Raw genomic sequence first — 26,207 nt, 5'->3', positions numbered from 1 at the left:
ACATGGCTTGGGGCTTGGGCGGGCGTCTCAGTGATGCCCGTATATGGACATGACTTGGGAGGGCGTCTCAGTGATGCCCGTATATAGACATGGCTTGGGGCTTGGGCGGGCGTCTCAGTGATGCCCGTATATGGACATGACTTGGGAGGGCGTCTCAGTGATGCCCGTATATAGACATGGCTTGGGGCTTGAGCGGGCGTCTCAGTGATGCCCATATTCACCCCTTGCATGTGACGTCACGTTTTGTTCGCGCCACAGCAAAATAGCCTAGTGGACGGCAAGAAGACGAATCAAATCAATGGGTTGTAATGGGACTTATCGCACAGCTAGGAGATTATAGTGAGATTTAACCACAGTAATGCCCTTCCACCACTGTTGGCTTATTGTTTGGAATACAACAACATCCCATGTTCTTGCATAGATATATTTTGGTTTGTTTTCTTTGTGTTTCGGGAGTATTTCAACCACAATTGCATGGTTATCTCGTCAGTGTATGAAGCGCAGCAGGGGTTGCTATAGCAACCATAGACTCTGAACAGGACGGCAGACTACAAGCCCGCTACAAGCACTTAGGCAAAGTCTATGGCAAGACCTGAATGTGAACAGATAATACCGTTCAAGCGTTTTTCTTTATTTCCTATTCCTTTCAATTCTTTAACTTAAGACATGTAAGATGTAAGCTTACTTATTCGCTGGGCAACGTACAAACCGACGAGTTACATTAGCCCTAGCACTAAGAGCTACGATAAACGTTAGCTAGAATAGCTAATAAGTGTGGCAGCTAGCTGCTAAGTTATTATTTCATGTTCTGATATGATATTCCTAACATTTTGACTATGCTGATAAAAGCATGACAAATAAAGTAACCAAATCGCTTTGCAATATTTTAGTCCAGAAATACTTATGGGTGTTCATTTCCCATAATGTTAATGACAGTAGCCTAACGTTAGACCTAACGTTATCTCCACTTGCTGTTACCACCAGTTTTAATAACTTTACATTTGCGATCATGACCCATTTCATCTAACAACACCACTGGCATCTTTCCTTGACTATCAGACCCCAAACAGCAATACATTGAACTACAGAGATGTTATAGTAATGGTGTTCAGTTCATCATAATCGTTATGACATAATGTTATAGTAATGGTGTTCAGTTCATCATAATCGTTATGACATAATGTTATAGTAATGGTGTTCAGTTCATCATAATCGTTATGACATAATGTAATTTGCCGTCCGTCTCCTATCTTTTTGCCGTCCAGCATGGAGCCGTCACGTGACTTAAGTGTCTGCAAGGGGTGAACATGGACATGGCTTGGGAGGGCGTCTCAGTGATGCCCGTATATGGACATGGCTCGGGAGAGCGTCTCAGTGATGCCCGTATATGGACATGGCTCGGGAGAGCGTCTCAGTGATGCCCGTATATGGAAATGGCTCGGGAGGGCATCTCAGTGATGCCCGTATATGAACATCTCAGTGATGCCCGTATATGGACATGGCTCGGGAGAGCGTCTCAGTGATGCCTGTATATGGACATGGCTCGGGAGAGCGTCTCAGTGATGCCCGTATATGGACATGGCTCAGAAGGGCGTCTCAGTGATGCCCGTATATGGACATCTCAGTGATGCCCGTATATGGACATGGCTCGGGAGGGCGTCTCAGTGATGCCCGTATATGGACATGGCTCGGGAGAGCGTCTCAGTGATGCCCGTATATGGACATGGACATGGCTCAGGAGAGCGTCTCAGTGATGCCCGTATATGGACATGGCTCAGGAGGGCGTCTCAGTGATGCCCGTATATGGACATCTCAGTGATGCCCATATATGGACATGGCTCGGGAGGGCGTCTCAGTGATGCCCGTATATGGACATGGCTCGGGAGGGCGTCTCAGTGATGCCCATATATGGACATCTCAGTGATGCCCGTATATGGACATGGCTCGGGAGGGCATCTCAGTGATGCCCGTATATGGACATGGCTCGGGAGGGCATCTCAGTGATGCCCGTATATGGACATGGCTCGGGAGGTGTGTGTGTGTGTATAACGGTGTGTGTGTATCAGGATGTGTGTGTGTATCTGGGCGGGATGACCGTGTGTCTATCAGGGTGTGTGTGTGTGTCAGGGTGTGTGTTTGTATCACGGTGTGTGTGTGTATCAGGGTGTGGGTGTGTATCAGGGTGTGTGTGTGTGTCAGGGTGTCGGTGTGTATCAGGGTGTGGGTGTGTATCAGGGTGTGTATGTGTTTGTGTATCAGGTTGTGTGTGTGTATCAGGGTGTGTGTGTATCAGGGTGTGTGTGTGTGTGTGTATCAGGGTGTGTGTGTGTATCAGGGTGTGGGTGTGTATCAGGGTGTGTGTGTGTATCAGGGTGTGTGTGTGTATCAGGGTGTGTGTGTGTATCTGGGCGGGATGACCGTGTGTGTATCAGGTGTGTGTGTGTGTATCAGGGTGTGGGTGTGTATCAGGGTGTGTGTGTATCAGGGGGTGTGTGTGTGTGTGTGTATCAGGGTGTGTGTGTGTATCTGGGCGGGATGACCATGATGGGCGGGGCGTTGCTGGGTCTCCACATGAGCATCTGGGCGTGGTTGGCGTTGGGCGGGGTCAGAGCGCTGGTTGGGAGGGGCTCGTTGCTAGGCAACACCAGCGGCTGGTCCTGCAGCAGTGGCTCCAGCAGGCGTGCGCGCTGACCCAGGGGTCGCTGGGGGTCAACGTCGATGCGTAGCCGCACCTTCCAGCGTAGCGTGCGCAGCAGCGTCATCTCGCCGGACGCCTCGTGACGAGCCACGAGCCACGTGGTGAAGCACTGGTGCCGTCGGATGCCGGTCAGCTGCGCCGGACTGCCCATCGTCGCTATGGGGACGCTCCAGGTGACGCTGGGATGGAAGTTGTCGTTCATGGAGACGGTGAGCCGCGTCTCGCGCCTGGTGGGGCCCACCACCGTGTAGATCTCGCTCGTGCTGCCGTACCACGGATAGCTCACGCCGTCCGAGTCGCTCAGAGCCGGCACGCGGCCGGACCGCAGCGCGGGGAGCTCCCAGCTGGACCTGCAGGCAGGAGGAGGAGGGTAGATATCAGGAAGACACACACACACACACACACACACAGACACACACACACACACACACACACACACACACACACACACACAGACACAGACACACACACACACACACACACACACACAGACAACACACACACACACACACACACACACACACACAGACACACACACACACACACACACACACACACAGACAGACACACATAACACTCCTCCCCTTCTTCTATGTATGTGGGCCAGGGAACTCTGGGAATGGTGTGTATAGTGTTTGTTAGTGTGTGTATGTGTGTGAGTGTGTGTGTGTGTGTGTGTGTGTGTGTGTGTGTGTGTGTGTGTGTGTGTGTGTGTGTCTGTGTGTGTGTGTGTGTGTGTGTGTGTGTGTGTGTGTGTGTGTGTGTGTGAGTGTGTGTGTGTGTGTGTGTGTCTGTGTGTGTGTGTGTGAGTGTGTGTGTGTGTGAGTGTGTGTGTGTGTGTGAGTGTGTGTGTGTGTCTGTGTGTGTGAGTGTGTGTGTGTGTGTGTGTGTGTGTGTGTGTGTGTGTGAGTGTGAGTGTGTGTGTGTGTGTGTGTGTGTGTGTGAGGTGTGTGTGTGTGAGAGTGTGTGTGTGTGTGTGTGTGTGTGTGTGTGTGTGTGTGTGTGTGTGTGTGTGTGTGTGTGTGTGTGTGTGTGTGTGTGTGTGTGTGTGTGTGTGTGTGTGTGTGTGTGTGTGTGTGTGTGTGTGCCCTCACATGTTTGAGCAACCCACAGAAATAATCCATAACCTCTTGCATAATCTAATTGCAGCACTGGTCTTAGGGACAGGATATTAATATGTACACTATCCAACACCAACATACAAATCCAAAAGCTCATCTCATGCACACAGGCAGGTAAAGGTAACGTGCAGTGTCACAGGAACATCAGGCTATAGACACACTTACAGGCCTTCGTTTCCATAGTGGTTGTAGAAGTCCATCTGGTTACAGGCCTGAATCCAGCCGATGGTCCAGATCTCTTTCTTGAGCACAGGCGGGACCAGTACCTGGGCAGAGGCCCGGAAGTAAGGGGTCCGGTACCGCAACACCACGTCTGACGACTCGTCCACTGTTGTGGGGTTTGGGTCAATTGAGGCGTTCAGTTCAAGGACCGTGATAGTGTCAGAGAAAGGCGGTTTACAAGTCCCACTCTGGACACACCCCATGACCTTTCTAAGTCACAACACACTACACGAGCACCCATGCACCTCTTCAGGCGGGAGGAGGGTCTTACTCCGGTTTGGCCATTTTATTCAGGACAGAACGCCATTCAAGGACTAAAGGGCATTGTCACCTATCTGTTTCTGCAAACCAGAAAATCTTTCAGCAAAGTGTACTGATTTCGATTAGTTCCAAGCATAACTCACATAAATGTGGTTGCTTTTACTTTGTCAGTCTTTGTCAGGTAAAATGTCTTTTATAAGTAATAAACAAAGGCATTACGTTGTTTCTAAAAAAAAATGACATCAGAGCCAGTAAGTTGTGTGCATGATTCATTACATTTCATAAATTGGAGTTGTTCATCTGTTACCCTGCATGCCGATATCCAGTATTTCCTCAGAGGAGTGTTAGCGGGGCACTTTCGCTTGTTTTCTACAGGATGAGATATTGTAAGTCCGCATGCAAAGAATCACGTGTACCTGTTGATTAAGCTAAATTCCATATCTCGCGCCCGTCCTGTGCGTGGACCGGCTATGGAGCGCAACTGTTCCCACTTGATAAGCAAGCAAGTTGTAATCCCATTGCGCGTGCAAAAGTAACTAGAGATCCTGTTGAGATGGTGAATCAAACATTGCACCCTAAAGACAATATCCACTGTCAAGTGCGAGAATTATAACGGCTTATCTTTCAATACGGACTAATTCGACGACTAATTCGACCATGTGTCACATTTAAGAAAGAGTGGATCTCATCTCTACTGTTGACTACAACGTGGATAAGTAAATCCTTCGCAGTTCTATTTTATTCCGTCCTTGTCCCAATAAAGACTGAGCAGGTTCCCCGGCGTGTAATGGTATACTTCAGCTGTTGCGCCCAGCTTTTTTTATCCAAGCGGCTTTGCACGGACATTGCCTAGGAAAGCAGATGATTGTTGGGAAATGTAGTTTTCAAGGCTGTCCAAAAAACATATTGTCCGCCTCACGTTAAATTTCAGATATTCGTTGCACAATATGTTTACACTTGTAGAGTGGTTTAAATGAGAGGTGACATTTTCCATAGTAGATTGATGTTACAAGTGGACATCATCCTATTCGCTTGACACAATATTTTTTACGAGGCCAAAAGATTCTGCTCTCTCATTGGTTGCCGAGGGTGTCCATCACTCCCGTTCTCTGCTTGGAGCGCAGTGCGCTCGCCATGTGGGTGCGTTTCGGAAGAAAGCCAGTTGTCCTGGCTATTTATAGGACAACTGGAGAAGAAGTCGCAGGAGTTACTACAGCAATTTCTGACCAGATAGACTCATTTTGGTCTATCTGCTGTTGTGCACACAGTACATTTATTTGGACGGTCAAAAACCTATCACTGGTTATTCAATCAAGATGCCAGTGACAGGTCGATCCAGGAGGGATCGGAACAATGTTCTGAACCGACCCGAGTTCATATCACTGAACCAGCCGTTAAGGACTAATAGCGCAGAAGTTCGAGGGTCCGGCCGCAGGGCACCTAAACAGCAATGTCAACACCAGGCGTCCGAGAGCGCTCCACAAGAGTCCTCCGAGAATAACAAAGAGCGACGGGAATCTATCAAACTACCCGACGAGGATTGCATGCAGCTTAACCCGTCTTTTAAAGGCATCGCTATGAACTCACTCCTCGCTATCGACATATGTATGTCCAAGAGAATGGGGATCTGCGCGCACAGCACGTCTTCGTTCGGCAGCATGCGCTCCATGGTGAAACTGTTGGCCCTGACAGGCCATGGCATCCCCTGGGTCATTGGCACGATCTGGTGCCTGACCAGGAGCAACACGTTGGCAGGGCAAGAGGTTCTCATTAACTTGCTTCTGGGTAAGACTGTCGCTCCAGTTGTGAATTGTTCTCAGTAGCCATGTTGCACTCTCAGATTCTCAGAAGTTGTTTGGCACTTCATGAGTAGACCACTCATCATCGTTATTTCTGTTTTGGCCCCAGACATGTACTTATCCCTGTAACGTTAATAAACATTTGATGGAAGACTATTTCATTTAATCAGACATGCCATAGGGAAAAAAACACTGGATCAAATATCACAAAGGGAGATGGCATGGGACCTCATTTGGCCAAGGGAGCAGGTGACAGGTGTCTGTCTGCTCTTGATCACATGTGTGTGGGTGGCTCAGAGCCAGCTGTCCTCTTTGAGTCACGTGGTGAGACACCCACTGTTGGAAGTAACACAGTTATGGTACTGGTGTGAAATCATTGCATTCTGTAGCATACAATAGAACTTATAACTAGTCATGTTTTTTATGATGCCAAATATGGAACCAGTTATAACGGTCATGGAGATAGTGTAGTAGAGGAAGTGATTGTAGTCATGGAGATAGTGGTGTACAGGAAGTGATTGTAGTCATGGAGATAGTGGCATAGACATAGTGATTGTAGTCATGGAGATAGTGATTGTAGTTGTTGGTGTTGATGTTGGTGAGGAGCAGCTCTATGGATGTGAATCAGGCTGCATTGTGAAGGTGAAATGAACAGCCGGATCAGCTGTTTCATCAGTGGTGCCTTTTCACAATTTACGTTTTCTTGGGCCGGCGTTATGCAATAATTCTACAGTTAATACATATAATTGATCGAAGAGGCTTGTAGATGTATAGATATGTAGTTGAAGAGGCTTATAGATGTATAGATATGTAGTTGTAGATGTATAGATATGTAGTTGAAGAGGCTTGTAGATGTATAGATATGTAGTTGAAGAGGCTTATAGAAGTATAGATATGTAGTTGTAGATGTATAGATGTGTAGTAGAAGAGGCTTGTAGATGTATAGATATGTAGTTGTAGATGTATAGATATGTAGTAGAAGAGGCTTGTAGATGTATAGATATGCAGTTGTAGATGTATAGATATGTAGTTGTAGATGTATAGATATGTAGTTGAAGATGTTTCACAGCATTGAAATCTCAGGGCATCTTAGTTTTGACAACATGTCAGTTAGGCTATGACTTGACAACATGTCAGTTAGGCTATGATTGATGCTTGAAGGCATTTACATCCATTGAGTTGGAGAGACAGTAGTTGATGTGTGTGTGTGCGAGCGTGTGTGTGTGTGCAGTTTGAGAGCTGCGCTATAGGATGCCGTTGGGTTTGTAGGCCAGTGGTTGTGGGAATACAGGGAGCTGCAGATGGGAGCTTTGTCATGGGCTGGCACGTGTTTAGGACCCAACTCAGCTCCTCCCCCTGTGTGCGAAGCTTTACACAATGGCTCCTCCCCCTGAGCTCAATGGCTCCTCCCCCTAAGCTCAAAGCTTTACACAATGGCTCCTCCCACACAATGGCTCCCATGGCTCCTCCCCTGAGCTCAATGGCTCCTCCCCTGAGCTCAATGGCTCCTCCCCTGAGCTCAATGGCTCCTCCCCTAAGCTCAAAGCTTTACACAATGGCTCCTCCCCTAAGCTCAAAGCTTTACACAATGGCTCCTCCCCTGAGCTCAATGGCTCCTCCCCTGAGCTCAATGGCTCCTCCCCTGAGCTCAATGGCTCCTCCCCTGAGCTCAATGGCTCCTCCCCTAAGCTCAAAGCTTTACACAATGGCTCCTCCCCTGAGCTCAATGGCTCCTCCCCTGAGCTCAATGGCTCCTCCCCTGAGCTCAATGGCTCCTCCCCTGAGCTCAATGGCTCCTCCCCTGAGCTCAATGGCTCCTCCCCTGAGCTCAATGGCTCCTCCCCTGAGCTCAATGGCTCCTCCCCTGAGCTCAATGGCTCCTCCCCTAAGCTCAAAGCTTTACACAATGGCTCCTCCCCTGAGCTCAATGGCTCCTCCCCTAAGCTCAAAGCTTTACACAATGGCTCCTCCCCTGAGCTCAATGGCTCCTCCCCTGAGCTCAATGGCTCCTCCCCTAAGCTCAAAGCTTTACACAATGGCTCCTCCCCTGAGCTCAATGGCTCCTCCCCTGAGCTCAATGGCTCCTCCCCTGAGCTCAATGGCTCCTCCCCTAAGCTCAAAGCTTTACACAATGGCTCCTCCCCTGAGCTCAATGGCTCCTCCCCTGAGCTCAATGGCTCCTCCCCTGAGCTCAATGGCTCCTCCCCTGAGCTCAATGGCTCCTCCCCTAAGCTCAAAGCTTTACACAATGGCTCCTCCCCTGAGCTCAATGGCTCCTCCCCTAAGCTCAAAGCTTTACACAATGGCTCCTCCCCTGAGCTCAATGGCTCCTCCCCTGAGCTCAATGGCTCCTCCCCTAAGCTCAAAGCTTTACACAATGGCTCCTCCCCTGAGCTCAATGGCTCCTCCCCTGAGCTCAATGGCTCCTCCCCTAAGCTCAAAGCTTTACACAATGGCTCCTCCCCTGAGCTCAATGGCTCCTCCCCTGAGCTCAATGGCTCCTCCCCTGAGCTCAATGGCTCCTCCCCTGAGCTCAATGGCTCCTCCCCTAAGCTCAAAGCTTTACACAATGGCTCCTCCCCTAAGCTCAAAGCTTTACACAATGGCTCCTCCCCTGAGCTCAATGGCTCCTCCCCTGAGCTCAATGGCTCCTCCCCTGAGCTCAATGGCTCCTCCCCTAAGCTCAAAGCTTTACACAATGGCTCCTCCCCTGAGCTCAATGGCTCCTCCCCTGAGCTCAATGGCTCCTCCCCTGAGCTCAATGGCTCCTCCCCTAAGCTCAAAGCTTTACACAATGGCTCCTCCCCTAAGCTCAAAGCTTTACACAATGGCTCCTCCCCTGAGCTCAATGGCTCCCCCCTAAGCTCAAAGCTTTACACAATGGCTCCCTCCCACACAATGGCTCCTCCCCTGAGCTCAATGGCTCCTCCCCTGAGCTCAATGGCTCCTCCCCTAAGCTCAAAGCTTTACACAATGGCTCCTCCCCTGAGCTCAATGGCTCCTCCCCTGAGCTCAATGGCTCCTCCCCTGAGCTCAATGGCTCCTCCCCTAAGCTCAAAGCTTTACACAATGGCTCCTCCCCTGAGCTCAATGGCTCCTCCCCTGAGCTCAATGGCTCCTCCCCTAAGCTCAAAGCTTTACACAATGGCTCCTCCCCTGAGCTCAATGGCTCCTCCCCTAAGCTCAAAGCTTTACACAATGGCTCCTCCCCTGAGCTCAATGGCTCCTCCCCTGAGCTCAATGGCTCCTCCCCTGAGCTCAATGGCTCCTCCCCTAAGCTCAAAGCTTTACACAATGGCTCCTCCCCTAAGCTCAAAGCTTTACACAATGGCTCCTCCCCTGAGCTCAATGGCTCCTCCCCTAAGCTCAAAGCTTTACACAATGGCTCCTCCCCTGAGCTCAATGGCTCCTCCCCTGAGCTCAATGGCTCCTCCCCTGAGCTCAATGGCTCCTCCCCTGAGCTCAATGGCTCCTCCCCTAAGCTCAAAGCTTTACACAATGGCTCCTCCCCTAAGCTCAAAGCTTTACACAATGGCTCCTCCCCTGAGCTCAATGGCTCCTCCCCTGAGCTCAATGGCTCCTCCCCTGAGCTCAATGGCTCCTCCCCTGAGCTCAATGGCTCCTCCCCTAAGCTCAAAGCTTTACACAATGGCTCCTCCCCTGAGCTCAATGGCTCCTCCCCTGAGCTCAATGGCTCCTCCCCTAAGCTCAAAGCTTTACACAATGGCTCCTCCCCTGAGCTCAATGGCTCCTCCCCTGAGCTCAATGGCTCCTCCCCTAAGCTCAAAGCTTTACACAATGGCTCCTCCCCTGAGCTCAATGGCTCCTCCCCTAAGCTCAAAGCTTTACACAATGGCTCCTCCCCTGAGCTCAATGGCTCCTCCCCTGAGCTCAATGGCTCCTCCCCTGAGCTCAATGGCTCCTCCCCTGAGCTCAATGGCTCCTCCCCTGAGCTTAGGAAATAGCTGTGTTCATCAGCCAGTATAGAAATAGCTGTGTGGCTGTGTTCATAAGTATAGGAAATAGCTGTGTTCATAAGCCAGTATAGGAAATAGCTGTGTTCATAGTATAGGAAATAGCCCGTGATTTCATCAGCCAGTATAGGAAATAGCTGTGTTCATTAGCCAGTATAGGAAATAGCTGTGTTCATCTGCCAGTATAGCTGTGTTCATCAGCCAGTATAGGAAATAGCTGTGTTCATCAAGCATAGGAAATAGCTGTGTTCATCAGCCAGTATAGGAAATAGCTGTGTTCATCAGCCAGCATAGGAAATAGCTGTGTTCATAAGCATAGGAAATAGCTGTGTTCATCAGCCAGTATAGGAAATAGCTGTGTTCATTAGTATAGGAAATAGCTGTGTTCATCAGCCAGTATAGGAAATAGCTGTGTTCATCAGCCAGTATAGGAAATAGCTGTGTTCATTAGTATAGGAAATAGCTGTGTTCATCAGCCAGTATAGGAAATAGCTGTTTTCATTAGTATAGGAAATAGCTGTGTTCATCAGCCAGCATAGGAAATAGCTGTGTTCATAAGCATAGGAAATAGCTGTGTTCATCAGCCAGTATAGGAAATAGCTGTGTTCATAAGCATAGGAAATAGCTGTGTTCATCAGTATAGGAAATAGCTGTGTTCATAAGCATAGGAAATAGCTAAGTTCATCAGTATAGGAAATAGCTGAGTTCATCAGTATAGGAAATAGCTGTATTCATCAGCCAGTATAGGAAATAGCTGTGTTCATCAGCCAGTATAGGAAATAGCTGTGTTCATACATTGAACACAGTACATACATTGATACATTGAGCCTCGTAAATGGGTGTAAAACAGTGATTTATTTGCTAGCCCGATGCCGAAGCACCACTAATGAAAAAGCTGTTGGTAGCATCGGCTAACTAGCGCCAGATTTTGGAGTGCAGGGGACAAGCCGAGATGGGCTATGAGACATACGTTCACACTCGGTATCATGTTTCAATACACTTTAGGTCAATATCACACCGGAATTCTCCTTTAAGACTTGTCTCCTCTCAAGTTAGAAAGTGTAATAAAACCAACGGAAAATGAAATGTGGCGATTTTCTAGGGATTTGACATGGAACTATACTCTCAATCATCTGCTGCCTATTCGTCTGCTGCTAGCCTATGGGGACTATTTTCAGGTGCTGCATGATATTGTGCTGCTTTGCCCATGGTGTTCCTTGATTATTACGCTGGAATGAGAGTATAGTTCCATGTCAAATTAGCCTAAAAAAAATTGCCACATTTCATTTTCCGTTGGTCTTATTACACTTTCTAACTTGAGAGGAGTTTTCAATAGGAAAATTACCGGAAATCTAATTACCGGTTTAATCATTTTTAAATGTGATGCTAGCAGACGAGAAGCTAATGGTCTAATCAGATTCAATGATCTATGCTATGCTATGCTAAAAGTGGTATTGCCAGACTCAGAGAACGGCTGGATGAACTGGAGAAAGGTACAAATCAATTGTTTAACTCAAGGGGAGGTGAAAAATTAGTGTAATTCCCCAAATGGTGGAATATCCCTTTAAGGTTGTAATGCTGCTATGTAATTGGCTGAGCACATTTTCCCCAGACGAATGATGTTGTGTTCCTGCCTGCTCTCTAGCGCTCCTGCTGGACATCATGACGGTGGCGGGGATGCAGAAGCTGGTCAAGCGCAAAGGCCCCTGGGAGATGACGCCCAGCTTCCTGGACTACATGGCCATGGACGTGTACGCGTTCCCGGCGGCCCACGCCAGCCGTGCCGCCATGGTGAGCAAGTTCCTGCTGGCGCACCTGGTGCTGGCCGTGCCGCTGCGGATCCTGCTGGTGCTCTGGGCCGTGCTGGCGGGCACCTCTCGCGTGCTGCTCGGCGGACACCACCTCTCGGACGTGGGCTTCGGCTTCGCCCTGGGCTACCTGCACTACACCCTGGTGGAGATGGTGTGGCTCTCGTCCGCCACCTGCCAGACCATCATCGCCCTCGGCTCCTTCAGCTGGATGCCCATCTAGCCCCTCGGCACCACCCAAGCCCCATCCAGCACCACCCAAGCCCCATCCAGCACCACCCGAACCCCATCCAGCACCACCCATCCAGCACCAGCCAAGCCCCATCCAGCACCACCCATCCAGCACCACCCGAACCCCATCCAGCACCACCCATCCAGCACCACCCAAGCCCCATCCAGCACCACCCATCCAGCACCACCCATCCAGCACCACCCAAGCCCCATCCAGCACCAGCCAAGCCCCATCCAGCACCACCCATCCAGCACCACCCAAGCCCCATCCAGCACCACCCAAGCCCCATCCAGCACCACCCAAGCCCCATCCAGCACCACCCAGCACCACCCAAGCCCCATCCAGCACCACCCGAACCCCATCTAGCACCACCCATCCAGCACCACCCAAGCCCCATCCAGCACCACCCATCCAGCACCAGCCAAGCCCCATCCAGCACCACCCAAGACCCACCCAGCACCAGCCGAACCCCATCCAGCACCAGTCTGTCTGTGCCTGCGTTTCTTTGTTTATAGTTGTTTGTGTGTTTGTTTATTTTGGTTTCATTGGTTTGTTGATGTTGTTTAGCCCATTGTGTTACCCTGTTGTTTCCACATTCTAATGTTGTTTATACTCACTGGCAGCAAATCAAATGTTCCAAACTAACTACCCAAACAGTCAATCAAATGTTCCAAACTAACTACTTAAACAGTCAATCAAATGTTCCAAACTAACTACCCAAACAGTCAATCAAATGTTCCAAACTAACTACCCAAACAGTCAATCAAATGTCTTTTAGGTTACTCATCAAGCAAAGGAAAATGTCCTTTTTTATTACAAGTGCATTGTACACAAGTAACGTAGGGGCATAAAGCATGGCCCAAATGTAGTCCAGATTTGGCCCAGTTCTGGGAGAGACTCGGCTCAGTTCTGGGTGAGACTCGGGTCAGTTCTGGGTCAGTTCTGGGTGAGACTCAGGTCAGTTCTGGGAGAGACTTGGTTCAGTTTTGGGCCAGATCCCATTCATAATCTGCAAGTGTTCAGGCTGGTGTGTGTACAGTGATTACTTGTAGCTCCGTGTTTAATCTGGTGATGTGTGCAGCTCTGACCGCGTTAGTGCGTCTACTGTCTCTACGGCTTGTAAGGGCTTATGAGGGTTTGATAAACGACTGGCCGTAAATGAAGCGTTTGTCTGTAAATGACTTGTGTATGTGAGATTTGGTGTGTGAGTGTGGAACTACTCAGGGACTTTCATGCTGAACATTGATTGGACATAAAATGTGATTCTTCTCAGAGCTTTTCTCATCCAAAGTGTGCTTTGTACATGGATTTACACCGTATTTACAGCACAAGGTGCGTTGGAAGACGGAAAGCCTTTATCACATTTGTGAAATCAAGTCCTTAATATTTTATTAAGTGTTGCCAATGTAGTGCCAGTATTTGCGGGCTCTTACCCGTAAAGTCACAGAGGAGCATTTTTGATCTCTGACCTGGCTTTCTGAAAGAAATAGCGCATATGTTGGGTTGTAACCATTCCTTGTGGGACCGTTCTATGTGTCAGTTGTTTGGGTGGAAAGTCAACAGTATCAGAAAAATGACAGAATCATCAAAGCCTACATACCAAGCACACTTGCAACCTTTATGAGACTGCTGGACTTTAGAACTGTACAACAGTAACCAAGATTTTGGTGATTTTTGGTGAAAAAAAACGTGCACACACACACACACACACACACACACACATAATTGGACCTTTGATATTTTTTAGTATGATGATGATGATCTTTACAAGAGGTCATTAATCTATTTTGCACCAGGAAGTAAGTCAGTAAAGGCATGCTGGTAATCGCTCATATGAGGATATTTTTCCATGAATACATCATTAGTGTGTGAGTTATGGCCCCTTGTCCCTTGTCAGCTACCTTGTTTCATTTCAAAGACTTTTATCCAAACTAAACAGGACACCAACTTACCTCCTTGATGATGGGACTGGTGGAACTATAATGAATTTAACAGCAGCAACATGTGTGAGGGTTTGTGAAGGTTGTATTACTGCATTCATGCTTCATTTAAACAGGCAAGTGAGTTGTGATTATGGGTTAAGCCCACAGCTGGCACATGGCTCCTCTTCTGCCTGTCTGCCTGTCTGTCTGCCTGTCTGTCTGCCTGCCTGTCTGTCTGCGTTGTCTTTGTCTGGGGTTTTGTCCTTTGGCTTTTGGAAGTGTATAATTCTCCATAAGAGTTGAGTGTAATTGAACCTGATCATAAAATATCTTTGACAGAACAGTTTATTTAGGCTCAGTTTTTTCTTTCTCCCATGAATACACACACCCTTTCAGTAGGACACTGACAACATGAATACACACGACACATCCTTTCAGTAGGACACTGACAACATGAATACACACGACACACCCTTTCAGTAGGACACTGACAACATGAATACACACGACACACCCTTTCAGTAGGACAACAACAACATGAATAGCCTACACACACCCTTTCAGCAGGACACTGACAACATGAATCACAAGACGGCATTTTCAATTAACAAAGGGTTCTTATACCTCCTTTCTGTAAGTAACCTGACTGGATTACATATATTCTGAACTATGTGTATAAATGTGTACACGGAATGGTATGTTAAGAGTTGCAGCATATGAAATATATGTATAAATATGTACACGGAATGGTATGTTAAGAGTTGCAGCATATGAAATATATGTATAAATGTGTACACGGAATGGTATGTTAAGAATAGCATTGAGCAGGAGTTGCAACACAGTGCCTTTGCAGTGATAAAGCTGCTGTTCTCTTGACTATCGTCCAGCCCTAATCTGCAGCCGTAATGTCCCCCCAGCCCTAATCTGCAGCCCTAATGCCCCCCCAGCTCCTGCTGGTCAGCCTGGTGGTCGCCTCCCCTGTGTGACTCCTGGACGTCCCTACGTGGACCGCAGCTGTTGGTGTCACTCGTCCTCTCCGCACCCCGTTTATACCCGGCTGCGATCAGGTAACTGTGCTGGGGCGGCGAGCACCTGACTCAGCAGTCTATAAATACCATCTGGGCACGAGAGGGCAAGCAGGAGCGGGCAAGCAGGCACTCGGGCGGGCAGGCAGGCCGGCAGCAACGCGTTTGGTGCAGACCACAGCTATCAACACATCAAGCCCTCTCTCAATGGCTGCTCCCTGGGCTGAGAAAAGTGCAGACTGGGGTAGCACACTCTACAGACCGGGGCAGTTTACAGACCGGGGTAGTACACTTTATAGGGGCAGTACTACAGGCCAGGGCAGTACACTCTACATACAGGGGCAGTACACTCTATATACAGGGGCAGTACTACAGGCCAGGGCAGTACACTCTATAGGGGCAGTACTACAGGCCAGGGCAGTACACTCTATAGGGGCAGTACTACAGGCCAGGGCAGTACTACAGGCCAGGGCAGTACACTCTATAGGGGCAGTACTACAGGCCAGGGCAGTACACTCTACACTCTGCAGTCATCTGGTCATTGCTGAGCGACGTTGGAGATGACTAGTCCAGTAGCCTACTGTCAATCACATGGACCATTTGGACCGGTGGAGATGACTGGTCCAGTAGCCTGTCAATCACATGGACCAGTTGGACCGGTGGAGATGCCTGGTCCATGTGACCTACTGTTAATCCACATGGACACACAGAGACACTGGGCACTCTCTAGCAGATGCACTTAAAACTCGGCAGGTTTAAGGACAAGTTACTTGACTGACCTTGATTTTGCCACCCATTCTTCCTTCATCAAAACTTAATCTACAAGAGCATTTACCGGCATTCACACGGGTTTGCCCAGCAGGGGGTGACTCGACTCATAACTAAACTCTAAATATGGATCAAAGCTAGGACGATGTTGGTGGGAGCACTTCACATATTTCTCCCGTACAAGTGTTTTAAAGCTACAGGGGGTGTACATGAGAGATATGAAATCAAATTGGTCATTCCACGTCAATTCAACCAGGGCCCACACACTTAGGTCTAAAAAAATTCTGAAAAAATTACCAGGTGTACCTATGTTACCCAGGAGACACACTGTAAAATTACTCTTATGTAAGATCAATACTTTCCAAGATACAGCCAGTTTTACAGGGGGAGGGGGGTGTCGATTTTGTTCGGGCTCTTTTTTTTGTTAAAGTTCACAAGCCCACAGCGCAAGAACTAAACCATGTAGGAGGCTCAAATTTTGCATGCTGGTACATAAATAGGAATAGTATGTAACAAAATCGTCACGTTTGGTCTGGATAATCCTGCATTGTCATAACTGTCCCTCAAAGTTGATACAAATTTCATTGGAGTTTTTGGCTGGGCTCTGTTTAAGCCTTTAGAAGACATATTTGTACTCAACATAGGCTCTTGATTTATTTTCCTTACTGAGATAAGTAGAAACACTCTCACAAAAAACAATGAACAGAAAATAAATTCCTTCAGGGTTTGAACAGCAGACCTTAGAAGTCTAAAAAAACATTTTGGTTCTCATTTTCAGAGCACCTAAACACCTTGTGGGAATATACAAAGATTTTTTAAATATTTTTTTCTTTAGTCTCCATTATCTTTTCTTTTTAAAAACACCAATCTTTTTCACTTTCCACCCTGGCAAAATGCACCATTGACATCAATATGTTTTGTATAGAGCTACCACAGGTTACTCTATACAACCACAGGTGGCAGTGTGGTGACTCTATATAAAACATATTGATGTCAATGGGGCACTTTGCCCATTTTGCCCAGGGTGGAAAATAAAAAAGAAAGATTTGCATAAGACAAGTCAAATTGGTGTTTTCAAAAAGAAGGGATCATGGAAAATAAGGAAAAACATATTTAAAAAAATCTTTGTATATTCCCACAAGGTGTTTGGGTGCTCTGAAAATGATAACCAAAATGATTTTTCAGACTTGTGAGGTCTGCTGTTCAGACTGTATCAACTTTGAGGGACAGCTATGACCATGCAGGATTATCCAGACAAAACGTGACGATTTTGCTACATACTATTCCTATTTATGTACCACCAAGCAAAATTTGAGCCTCCTATATGGTTTAGTTCTTGCGCTGTGGGCTTGTGAACTTTGACAAAAAAAAGAGGCTGGACAAAATCGACACCCCCCTCCCCCTGTAAAACTGGCTGTATCTTGGAAAGTATTGATCTTACATAAGAGTAATTTTACAGTGTGTCTCCTAGGTAACATAGGTACACCTGGTAATTTTTTCAGAATTTTTTGAGACCTAAGTGCGTGGGCCCTGGTTGAACTGACGTGGAATGACCCAAATAAAAATACTGTTTTCATGCTTTGTTTTAAAATATGTTTTGAAAGAAAGTTATTTTCTGTTCTAGTCTAGTACTCATTGTTTATGTAAAATGTCATAGCTATTGCCCAACTATTGCCAGGAATTCATTGATGAGTGAATGCCAAAGTTTCATAACTCACATTATATATTTTCATAAATCCACAAGATGGTTAGACTTGGCATAGGCCTAGTAGTACAGCGGGTAACCATGAAAATTGTGCACTTTTTGAAAGAAACATGAAACTTCTACCATAGTTAGGTTATACCATGAGGTTTATTTTCAGATTGGGAGGGAAGTCAAATTTTACCTCTGAGGCCCGGGAGAGGTCAAATCCAAGATGGCCGCCAATAATATTCAAAAGTGCCTCACGTTGGAACCAAACACAGTAGAAAAACACTTAAGGTGTCATTTCCCACTAACTTTTGGGTGCCTATTCTGTATCTGATAACTTTGAAACCACCAGAGTTCAAGAAAATGCATTTATGTAAAGGTCAAGGTAAACAAAACATCAAAAATATTCATTTTTATGTATCCCAATTCATTTCTTTGTTGTCGCTGTATTATTCAGTTATTAGTTGTTATTTCATGAGATTTGTGGCTAATTTCATTTCTTCACAGCACAGAATTATCCACAGGTGACCCACCTAGACCATTTTCACAGACCACCTGCAATACCACCGCTGGTTGAAAAAACCCTGCTTTAGAGAGTTGTTGCTACAGGCCACAGTACGCACAATGTAGAGAGCACTTCAACCAACATATTCTAACAGGTAAACAGATTGACTATAAACAAACAATATTATTATATAATTACATAATATTATTCATGTTGCAAATTAATTTAACCATAGCCAGGAAGGAGATTTCCTTGGTAGTTAGCTTTTGAGGTAAAAATCATGGACATTGATCAAAATAATTATCCTAGCTAAACTAGAAGATAGTCTGGAACATTTATGTGACTAACTACCAAGGAAAACTCCTTCCTAGTCAATATTTTTACCTGTTAGACTATGTCGATTGAAGTGCTCTCTACATTGTGCGTACTGTGGCCTGTAGCAACTACTCTCTAAAGCAGGTTTTTTTTAACCCTTTAGGCGCCAGAGGTTTTTTTTTTCAAACTTCGGGATTTTGACATCTTCATTTCAAAAAGGCTATATCTTAAAAGTGATAAGAGATAGAGACTTTCTGTAAATTAGAGAAATATTAAGGATGACCCAAAGTTTATGTAGGATTAAATGTTTAAATCTAATTTGCTTATTATGACGCCATATGGTGGCGGGCCATCTTGGATTATAGAATTTTTCATGAAAAGTCGATGTTTGAATGATAAAAATGCACCACTTCTTTCCTCCAAAATGTCCCTCACCTTCTGTATGCTATATTGCACAATACTGAATGCTCAGGTAAATAGTAAGTAGTGAACAAACTGTATAAATCATTACTAATAAATGGCAGAAACAAACCAAATGCATGTAGCGTAGGCTGGCCTTTTGCTGTAGAGATTTTCCATTTACTACATACAGTAGGCACTCTGATTCCATGTATGGGGCACATATATATTATTCAGATGACACACAAACACAAGTAGACAAGACCTGTTTAGTTCAAAGCTCACTTGCCACGCAAGGCACAGATCAGGAGGAGATGACGAGACAAGACAAAATGACAATGTTAGTATTTTTTTCTTTTGTTGTTTTTGTTGATGTTTTTTGTTTTTTTTTTTTCTTAGCTGACAAAGACACACACATCACAAGGACATGAACAAACAAAAAGAACACATATATGTCCTAAATGGTCAGGGAAATAGATAATCAACAGTGTAAATCATTACTAATAAATGGCTGACAATTTTTTTTTTTTTTTTTATGTAGCAGGCCTTTTGCTGTAGAGATAATGACTATCCATATCCATATCCTATCCATACAGGGGCCGGCATTCCCATCATCTTGTGATAGACTATGCATGGCCTAATGGCTCTCCTGCCCCGGTCACCACCTCTGCTCCTGTTGCGAGCAGCATGGCCAGATCTGCCTCAAGGCCACGCCGAAAGTGGAGAGAATTTGCGCAGCTCGGACTAGGCCTACTGTCATTCTCATTGCGACTCCCCACACTGCCTCCCACGTTCCCCTAACTGTCCTATGAGCACTTCGACCTCGCCTAACATACCCAGTGGCATTAGACAAAGGCTCCACCACGCTACTGTCGCTGATTGTGGGAGAGGCACACGCTCAGAAGACAGAAGCTAGCGCTATGGACATTAGGCTACCTCCAGCCTCGTCACCCACACCCTGCTAACTTCCGATGAACACCAACCCGGAAACATTATTCCCACCAGTGACATTGGGCAAACGATTCAACGCTTGTGCTTGGTGTAAGCTAAACCATGGAGTAAACTCTCACTTTGTCCAGCTGCATCATTGCAAGGCAGGGAGCATCTGAAGCCTCACTAAACTAATCACCGCCATTTTCTGAAGACAGATATTCCCTTCAGAATCAGGGTCCGCTAATAGAAGACCCAACACTTCATTTCAGGTAAACTTTTTGATGCCATTAGACGATAATCTAATGCAAATACTCGCTGACGCTGACAATATCGCTTTTGACAAAGTGGCTCACACGCACACTAGCTCGGTATTTCACGACTGATTCAATGCGCTGTAGCTAGAAGTTTTGTTTAAAGCATGCACTTTTTTCGGGGGATGACGTATGACATGTCTGCCATCTAGTGGAGTGGAGGTCGAACGAAATATGACACCCTATTTGACTAAATCGGCCGTTTTTATTCAGTAACCGCGATCTTGTCGACTAAAAGTAAGCCCATGAAGCCTAGAGGGTTAACCAGTGGTGGTATGGCAGGTGGTCTGTGAAAATGGTCTAGGGGGTCACCTGTGGATAATTCTGTGCTGTGAAGAAATGAAATTAGCCACACATCTCATGAAATAACAACTAATAACTGAATAATACAGGGACAACAAAGAAATTAATTGGGGCACATAGGGTACATAAAAAATGAATATTTTGATGTTTTGTTTGACCTTGTCCTTTACATAAATGCATTTTCTTGAACTCTGGTGGTTTCAAAGTTATCAGATACAGAATGGGCACCCAAAAGTTAGTGGGAAATGACACCTTAAGTGTTTTTCTACTGTGTTTGGTTCCAACGTGAGGCACTTTTGAATATTATTGGCGACCATCTTGGATTTGACCTCTCCCGGGCCTCAGAGGTCAAATTTGACTTCCCTCCCAATCTGAAAATAAACCTTATGGTATAACCTAACTATGGTAGAAGTTTCATGTTTCTTTCAAAAAGTGCACAATTCCCCTTGATTTGAGGGCTTAACTGTACTATAGCCACAGTGAAGTTTGTGTAGAAAAAAAAATCAGGAAGGATTTAGATGGAGTCCATCTGGAATAATGAATGTTGCTGCATGATATTGAGAGTGATTGGGTCAGATTCAGGTTGTTCAGATTACAAGAAGACACAGATGTACTAGTCAAGTCATGTAATTTGCTTAATCAAAGTGATCGCCAATAGGCCTAATACAATTATGCCCATAATTATTTAGGGGTGTTCAATGTCAACATGGTCGACACAGAGTGGCCTATATTCATTAGAATCAGAGGGGTGCGCAGTTTTGGCCATTGCAGGCGCACTGCGTTGAGTATGCGACGTTTTCACCAGGCGTGCGTATCCAATGACGCACACACGCCCGTCCGTTTCCTTGTTTAGCATTTAGCAACGTGCATTGCAGCTCACACTTGCTAGCTGTTTAGGGGCCTGATAAGTTATCCAAGGTAGCTTCTGAGCAACCGTTTGGGGCCCATTTGTGAATACTTATTTTTATTTACATTAAATCGGAATTTAGGACATGGCTGAATGCGACTGGGATACAGTTACTGTCCTAAGAAAGAAAGGTTCGGCGGCACAGTCGAAATCCAAACAGGTAACGTTAAGTTAGCCAGCTGGCTTTATACTAGCTAGCTAGACCAACGTTAGCCATCTGTTTTAGTAGCATGTTATGTAGCAATAGCTAACTAGTTGCTGGCGTAACGTTATCATTTGGTGTATTTTTTCGAGATTTGCCTTAAGTTGGCAAATTTGGCTCTCCAGTCTGGTGAAGTTTATCAAGCCTTTGTCTCTTGACCTTATACTCTTTGTTAACATTAACGTTACTGTTTAATGTTAACTAATACAAGTTAACTTAAGCTCAGTGTTATGACAACAAGGCCAAGTTAGCTGAGTTAGCTATTTTCTTTCGTGAAGTTGTAATGCTGGTTTATGTCCGCATAGAAGTGTGAGAGGAATGAAGATCATTGCTCGTTTGTCGTTTGTTTTTCTTCACGCACTCTTTATTGGTACGTAAACCAGTCGGCCAGTAACATTAGGACATCACATGTATCAAAGGTGCATTAGCCTCACGCTACCGTTCTGCTTGCGGCGTGTGTCACTCCTGTGAGCCACCATCATGTGGATACTGCCAAGTTCCTTCGGTATTACATCAGTTTACTAATGAGAGTGAAACGTTGTGAGTTAATGGTTTTGTAAGTTTAGTTAAATAACACAACACGCAAAGTGCTACCGAGCTGGACATTTAAATATTTGCCCTTTGCCGTTGTTTATTACAGGCTGTGACTGCTGCTCAAAGGAAGGGGGAAGACATAGAAACGTCGAAGAAATGTAAGCTCTCACACATGCATCCGATACGGTTACTTTTTATTTTATTTCTCTCTCTATGTTCTTAATTTCAGTGGCAAGGGCTCCGAGTCCTTCACATCTTGTTCCACAAGTCTCAAGCAGACCTCGATTTTAAGTCGATGCACAACATAACGTTTCTAAGCTGTACACTACATAGCTAGCATTACAACAGAAACTATAAAACATTAAAAAACTGCACATATCATAGGGATTACAACTACAACCCCAAATCAAAAAAAGTTGGGACGTTGTGTAAAATGCAAATAAAAACAGAATGTTTTTTGATCTGCCAATCTCAAACTCAAAAATGAGACAGACCCAATTTTTTTAAAATGACATGTGACTTTCATGGAAAGTATATGTTCATTTTGAATTTGATACCAGCAAAATTTTTAAAAAAAATTGGGAGGAGGGTAACCAAATGCTGGAAAAGTTGTGTGATAAATAAAACAAAAGGAGGAATGTTTCACGACTAATTAGAGTAACTGGCAACATGATTGGGTATGAAAAAGAGCATCCCAGAGAGGCAGGGTCTCTTAGAAGTAAAGATGTAGAGGTATTCATCACTTTGTGTAAACCTGTGTGACATATGAAACAATGTAATTTGAATGCTTCTTAACATGAAATTGTGAAGGATTTGGAGAGTTCATCATCGTCAGAACATAATCTAATGAAAACATTCAGAGAATCCAGAGACATTTTTGCAAACAATGGAGTTGAAAAACAATATTGGATTGCTGTGGTCTTTTGAACCTCAGATTGCACTGCATAAAAACCAGACCTTTTTCTGTAAATAAAATCATTGTATGGGCTCAGGAAAACCTCTGATAAGTAACCATTATCTATGTGCACAGTTTGATACTCAATTCAAAAACTTTAAACTATGCAACAGCCAAAATTGTATTGACATGATACAGAAAATACCATGTATTACCATAAACCATAAAATACCATGCATGTGTGCGTGTGTGTGTGGCAGGGTCCGCAGGACAGAACAAGCAGCACCTGGTGACCAAGAACACGGCGAAGCTGGACCGAGAAACGGAGGAGCTGCACCACGACAGAGTTCCGCTGGAGGTGGGCAAGGTCATCCAGCTGGGTCGCCAGAACCGAGGCCTCACGCAGAAGGACCTCGCCACGGTGAGGATACACACACACACACATATATATATATATATATATATATATATATATATATATATATATATATATATATATATATATATATACACATACATACATACACACACACACACACACACACACACACACACACACACACACACACACACACACACACACACACACACACACACACACACACAGACACAGAGGCCTCACGCAGAAGGACCTCGCCACGGTGAGGATACACACACATATATGTGTAATATATATTACACACACAGAGACACAGAGGCCTCACGCAGAAGGACCTCGCCACGTTGAGGATTCACACACACACACAACACACTCTCTTTCTTTTCTCACGTACACACACACACACAACACACTCTCTTACTTTTCTCACGTACACACACACTTCACTCACTCACTCATTTCACTTGCTGAAGTCATTCTGCTTTTTCCTGCCATTGCTCTCTCACACACACTCTTTTTCCTGCCATTGCTCTCACACACACACACTCTTTTTCCTGCCATTGCTCTCACACACACACTCTCTTTTTCCTGCCATTGCTCTCACACACACACTCTCTTTTTCCTGCCATTGCTCTCTCACACACACACTCTCTTTTTCCTGCCATTGCTCTCTCACACACACACTCTTTTTCCTGCCATTGCTCTCACACACACTCTCTTTTTCCTGCCATTGCTCTCACACACACACACTCTTTTTCCTGCCATTGCTCTCCCACTTAGTTGCCATCACTTGCTTCTACTCACTCACACACACACTCACTCACTCTCTCTCTCTCTCTCTCTCTCTCCTCTCTCTCTCTCTCTCTCTCTCTCTCTCTCTCTGAACCTTCTCATCTTCTTTCAGTAGTTCACTCAGTCTCCACATTCAAACATAAGATTGGTCATTGTTTTGTTTTTCCTACAGAAAATCAATGAGAAGCCTCAGATAATCGCAGACTACGAGGCAGGAAAGGCCATCCCAAATAATCAGATCATGGGCAAAATTGAGCGTGCTATTGGTGAGTATGTGCATCTCAAATGAGCAATCATGTAAGCCAACACTAGAGCCAGTTCAGGCTTCACTATAGAGGTTTGGTAATCGACCTCAGGGCCACTACCCAAAGCTCTTCACCTGTGTGGCATGTGTTGTCCCTTGCCCTGGGCAGATACGGGTTTCTAAAATGGATAGTGTCAATATTTGATGATGGTTGGCTAATCTGCGTTCAAAGCCACAGTAAAAGCACTCCGCAAACACCTGCAGCTGTAGTCCATGGTTGTTACCGTGCCAAACTCCTAAATGAGATTCTGCATAACCTTATTTTACGTTGCGTTGGTGTGATGCAAGTAGAGATGTAACGGTAAAAATGTAACATGACTATTATAGTGAGCGAAATTATCATGGTTGTTGATATTAATGCGGTATTTTTCGAATGTTCTGAAAATGAAAGAATGGCATAGTGTCTTGTCATGAGTGGTGTGGCTCATTTAAGAGTAAAAGACTTCTTTTGTGTTACTCGGTGTGTGTTAGTGCAGAGGGAGAGAGAAAACGCATACGCAAAACTAATGAGTTACATGGGCTGGCCACTGAGAAAACGCATACGCAAAACCAACAGGAGTTACATGGGCTGGCCACTGAGAAAACACGTACGCAAAACTAATGAGTTACATGGGCTGGCCACTGAGAAAACGCATACGCAAAACTAATGAGTTACATGGGCTGGCCACTGAGAAAACGCGTACGCAAAACTAATGAGTTACATGGGCTGGCCACTGAGAAAACACGTACGCAAAACTAATGAGTTACATGGGCTGGCCACTGAGAAAACACGTACGCAAAACTAATGAGTTACATGGGCTGGCCACTGAGAAAACGCATACGCAAAACTAATGAGTTACATGGGCTGGCCACTGAGAAAACGCGTACGCAAAACCAACAGGAGTTACATGGGCTGGCCACTGAGAAAACACGTACGCAAAACTAATGAGTTACATGGGCTGGCCACTGAGAACACGTACGCAAAACTAATGAGTTACATGGGCTGGCCACTGAGAACACGTACGCAAAACTAATGAGTTACATGGGCTGGCCACTGAGAACACGTACGCAAAACCAACAGGAGTTACATGGGCTGGCCACTGAGAAAACACGTACGCAAAACTAATGAGGCATATGGGCTGGCCACTGAGAAAACGCATAAGCAAAACTAATCGGACAATTAAACACTTTTTAATTAAATGTCATTTACAAAGAGATCTTTATGGTGTATTTTTTGCATCCCTTCATTTGTTTGCATTGTAATTAGTGGGTTGATATGGTCTTGTGTTTCTGCGCAGGTTTAAAGTTGCATGGAAGGGGCATTGTGTTTAGTGGGTTGATATGTTGTTGTGTTTCTGCGCAGGTCTAAAGTTGCGTGGGAGGGAGATTGGACAGCCAATGGAGCCAGGGCCCAAGAAGAAATAAGAATAAAATCCTCGAAAAACATTCTTCACTTTCGCCTTTATTTTCATCTGGAAAAGTCCTGACCGAAGACGAGGTGACAGAGGATCAGGCATCCAAGCTAACAGTCAAGAGCGGATAGGCTAAGGCTTTGAATACACTGCATCGTCAAAATCACACGCACAGCGACGTCCCTCTCTCATTCTGTGCATCTAAGTTAATTCACCATGGATGAGAAGAACCTTTAGATAAATCAACACAGATAACATTTCTGAAGGTAATGATCAACTATTGCTCATTCATGTTATGCGTTGGACTTTGGTGAAAGTCATGGAATGTCTTTTAACATAATAAACACAGTGTTTTGATTACCAGCGTTCTCCAAACTGTGTGTCTGGAATTTAAAGTCCACAAGAGCAGTCGGGTAACTGCACACCGTTGCCCTAATCTCGCAATGGGGCAAAAAGCAAAACAAAAACCAGTATCCGGACCTTAGTATGACCAGCAGTTTTGAAGTCATGTGAGTAG

At 45.5% G+C, this 26,207-nt stretch overlaps 3 protein-coding genes across 3 annotated transcripts; 2 read left to right on the top strand and 1 right to left on the bottom strand.

The window, feature by feature from the left end:
• Positions 1-2,460: 2,460 nt before the first annotated feature.
• fam78aa (family with sequence similarity 78 member Aa) lies at positions 2,461-5,072 on the bottom strand. The gene is made up of 2 exons (XM_048242578.1): positions 3,985-5,072; positions 2,461-3,048 (listed from the first exon to the last, which is right to left on the bottom strand). The coding sequence occupies exons 1-2, from the start codon at positions 4,242-4,244 to the stop codon at positions 2,508-2,510; spliced, it is 801 nt and encodes a 266-aa protein (XP_048098535.1). The 5' UTR covers positions 4,245-5,072; the 3' UTR covers positions 2,461-2,507.
• Positions 5,073-5,500: 428 nt separating this feature from the next.
• On the top strand, positions 5,501-12,183 carry plpp7a (phospholipid phosphatase 7a (inactive)). Its single transcript, XM_048242577.1, has 2 exons — positions 5,501-6,087; positions 11,721-12,183. The coding sequence occupies exons 1-2, from the start codon at positions 5,619-5,621 to the stop codon at positions 12,104-12,106; spliced, it is 855 nt and encodes a 284-aa protein (XP_048098534.1). The 5' UTR covers positions 5,501-5,618; the 3' UTR covers positions 12,107-12,183.
• An 8,941-nt stretch (positions 12,184-21,124) lies between these two features.
• Positions 21,125-26,050, top strand: edf1 (endothelial differentiation-related factor 1). The gene is made up of 5 exons (XM_048242580.1): positions 21,125-21,353; positions 22,036-22,087; positions 23,085-23,245; positions 24,168-24,261; positions 25,642-26,050. The coding sequence occupies exons 1-5, from the start codon at positions 21,279-21,281 to the stop codon at positions 25,701-25,703; spliced, it is 444 nt and encodes a 147-aa protein (XP_048098537.1). The 5' UTR covers positions 21,125-21,278; the 3' UTR covers positions 25,704-26,050.
• Positions 26,051-26,207: the final 157 nt, after the last annotated feature.

Source organism: Alosa alosa, chromosome 5, assembly GCF_017589495.1.
Source record: "Alosa alosa isolate M-15738 ecotype Scorff River chromosome 5, AALO_Geno_1.1, whole genome shotgun sequence".
Classification (NCBI taxonomy): Eukaryota; Metazoa; Chordata; class Actinopteri; order Clupeiformes; family Clupeidae; genus Alosa; species Alosa alosa.
The sequence above is the reverse complement of the archived record's forward strand: the minus strand, read 5'-3'. Positions and strand labels throughout refer to the sequence as shown.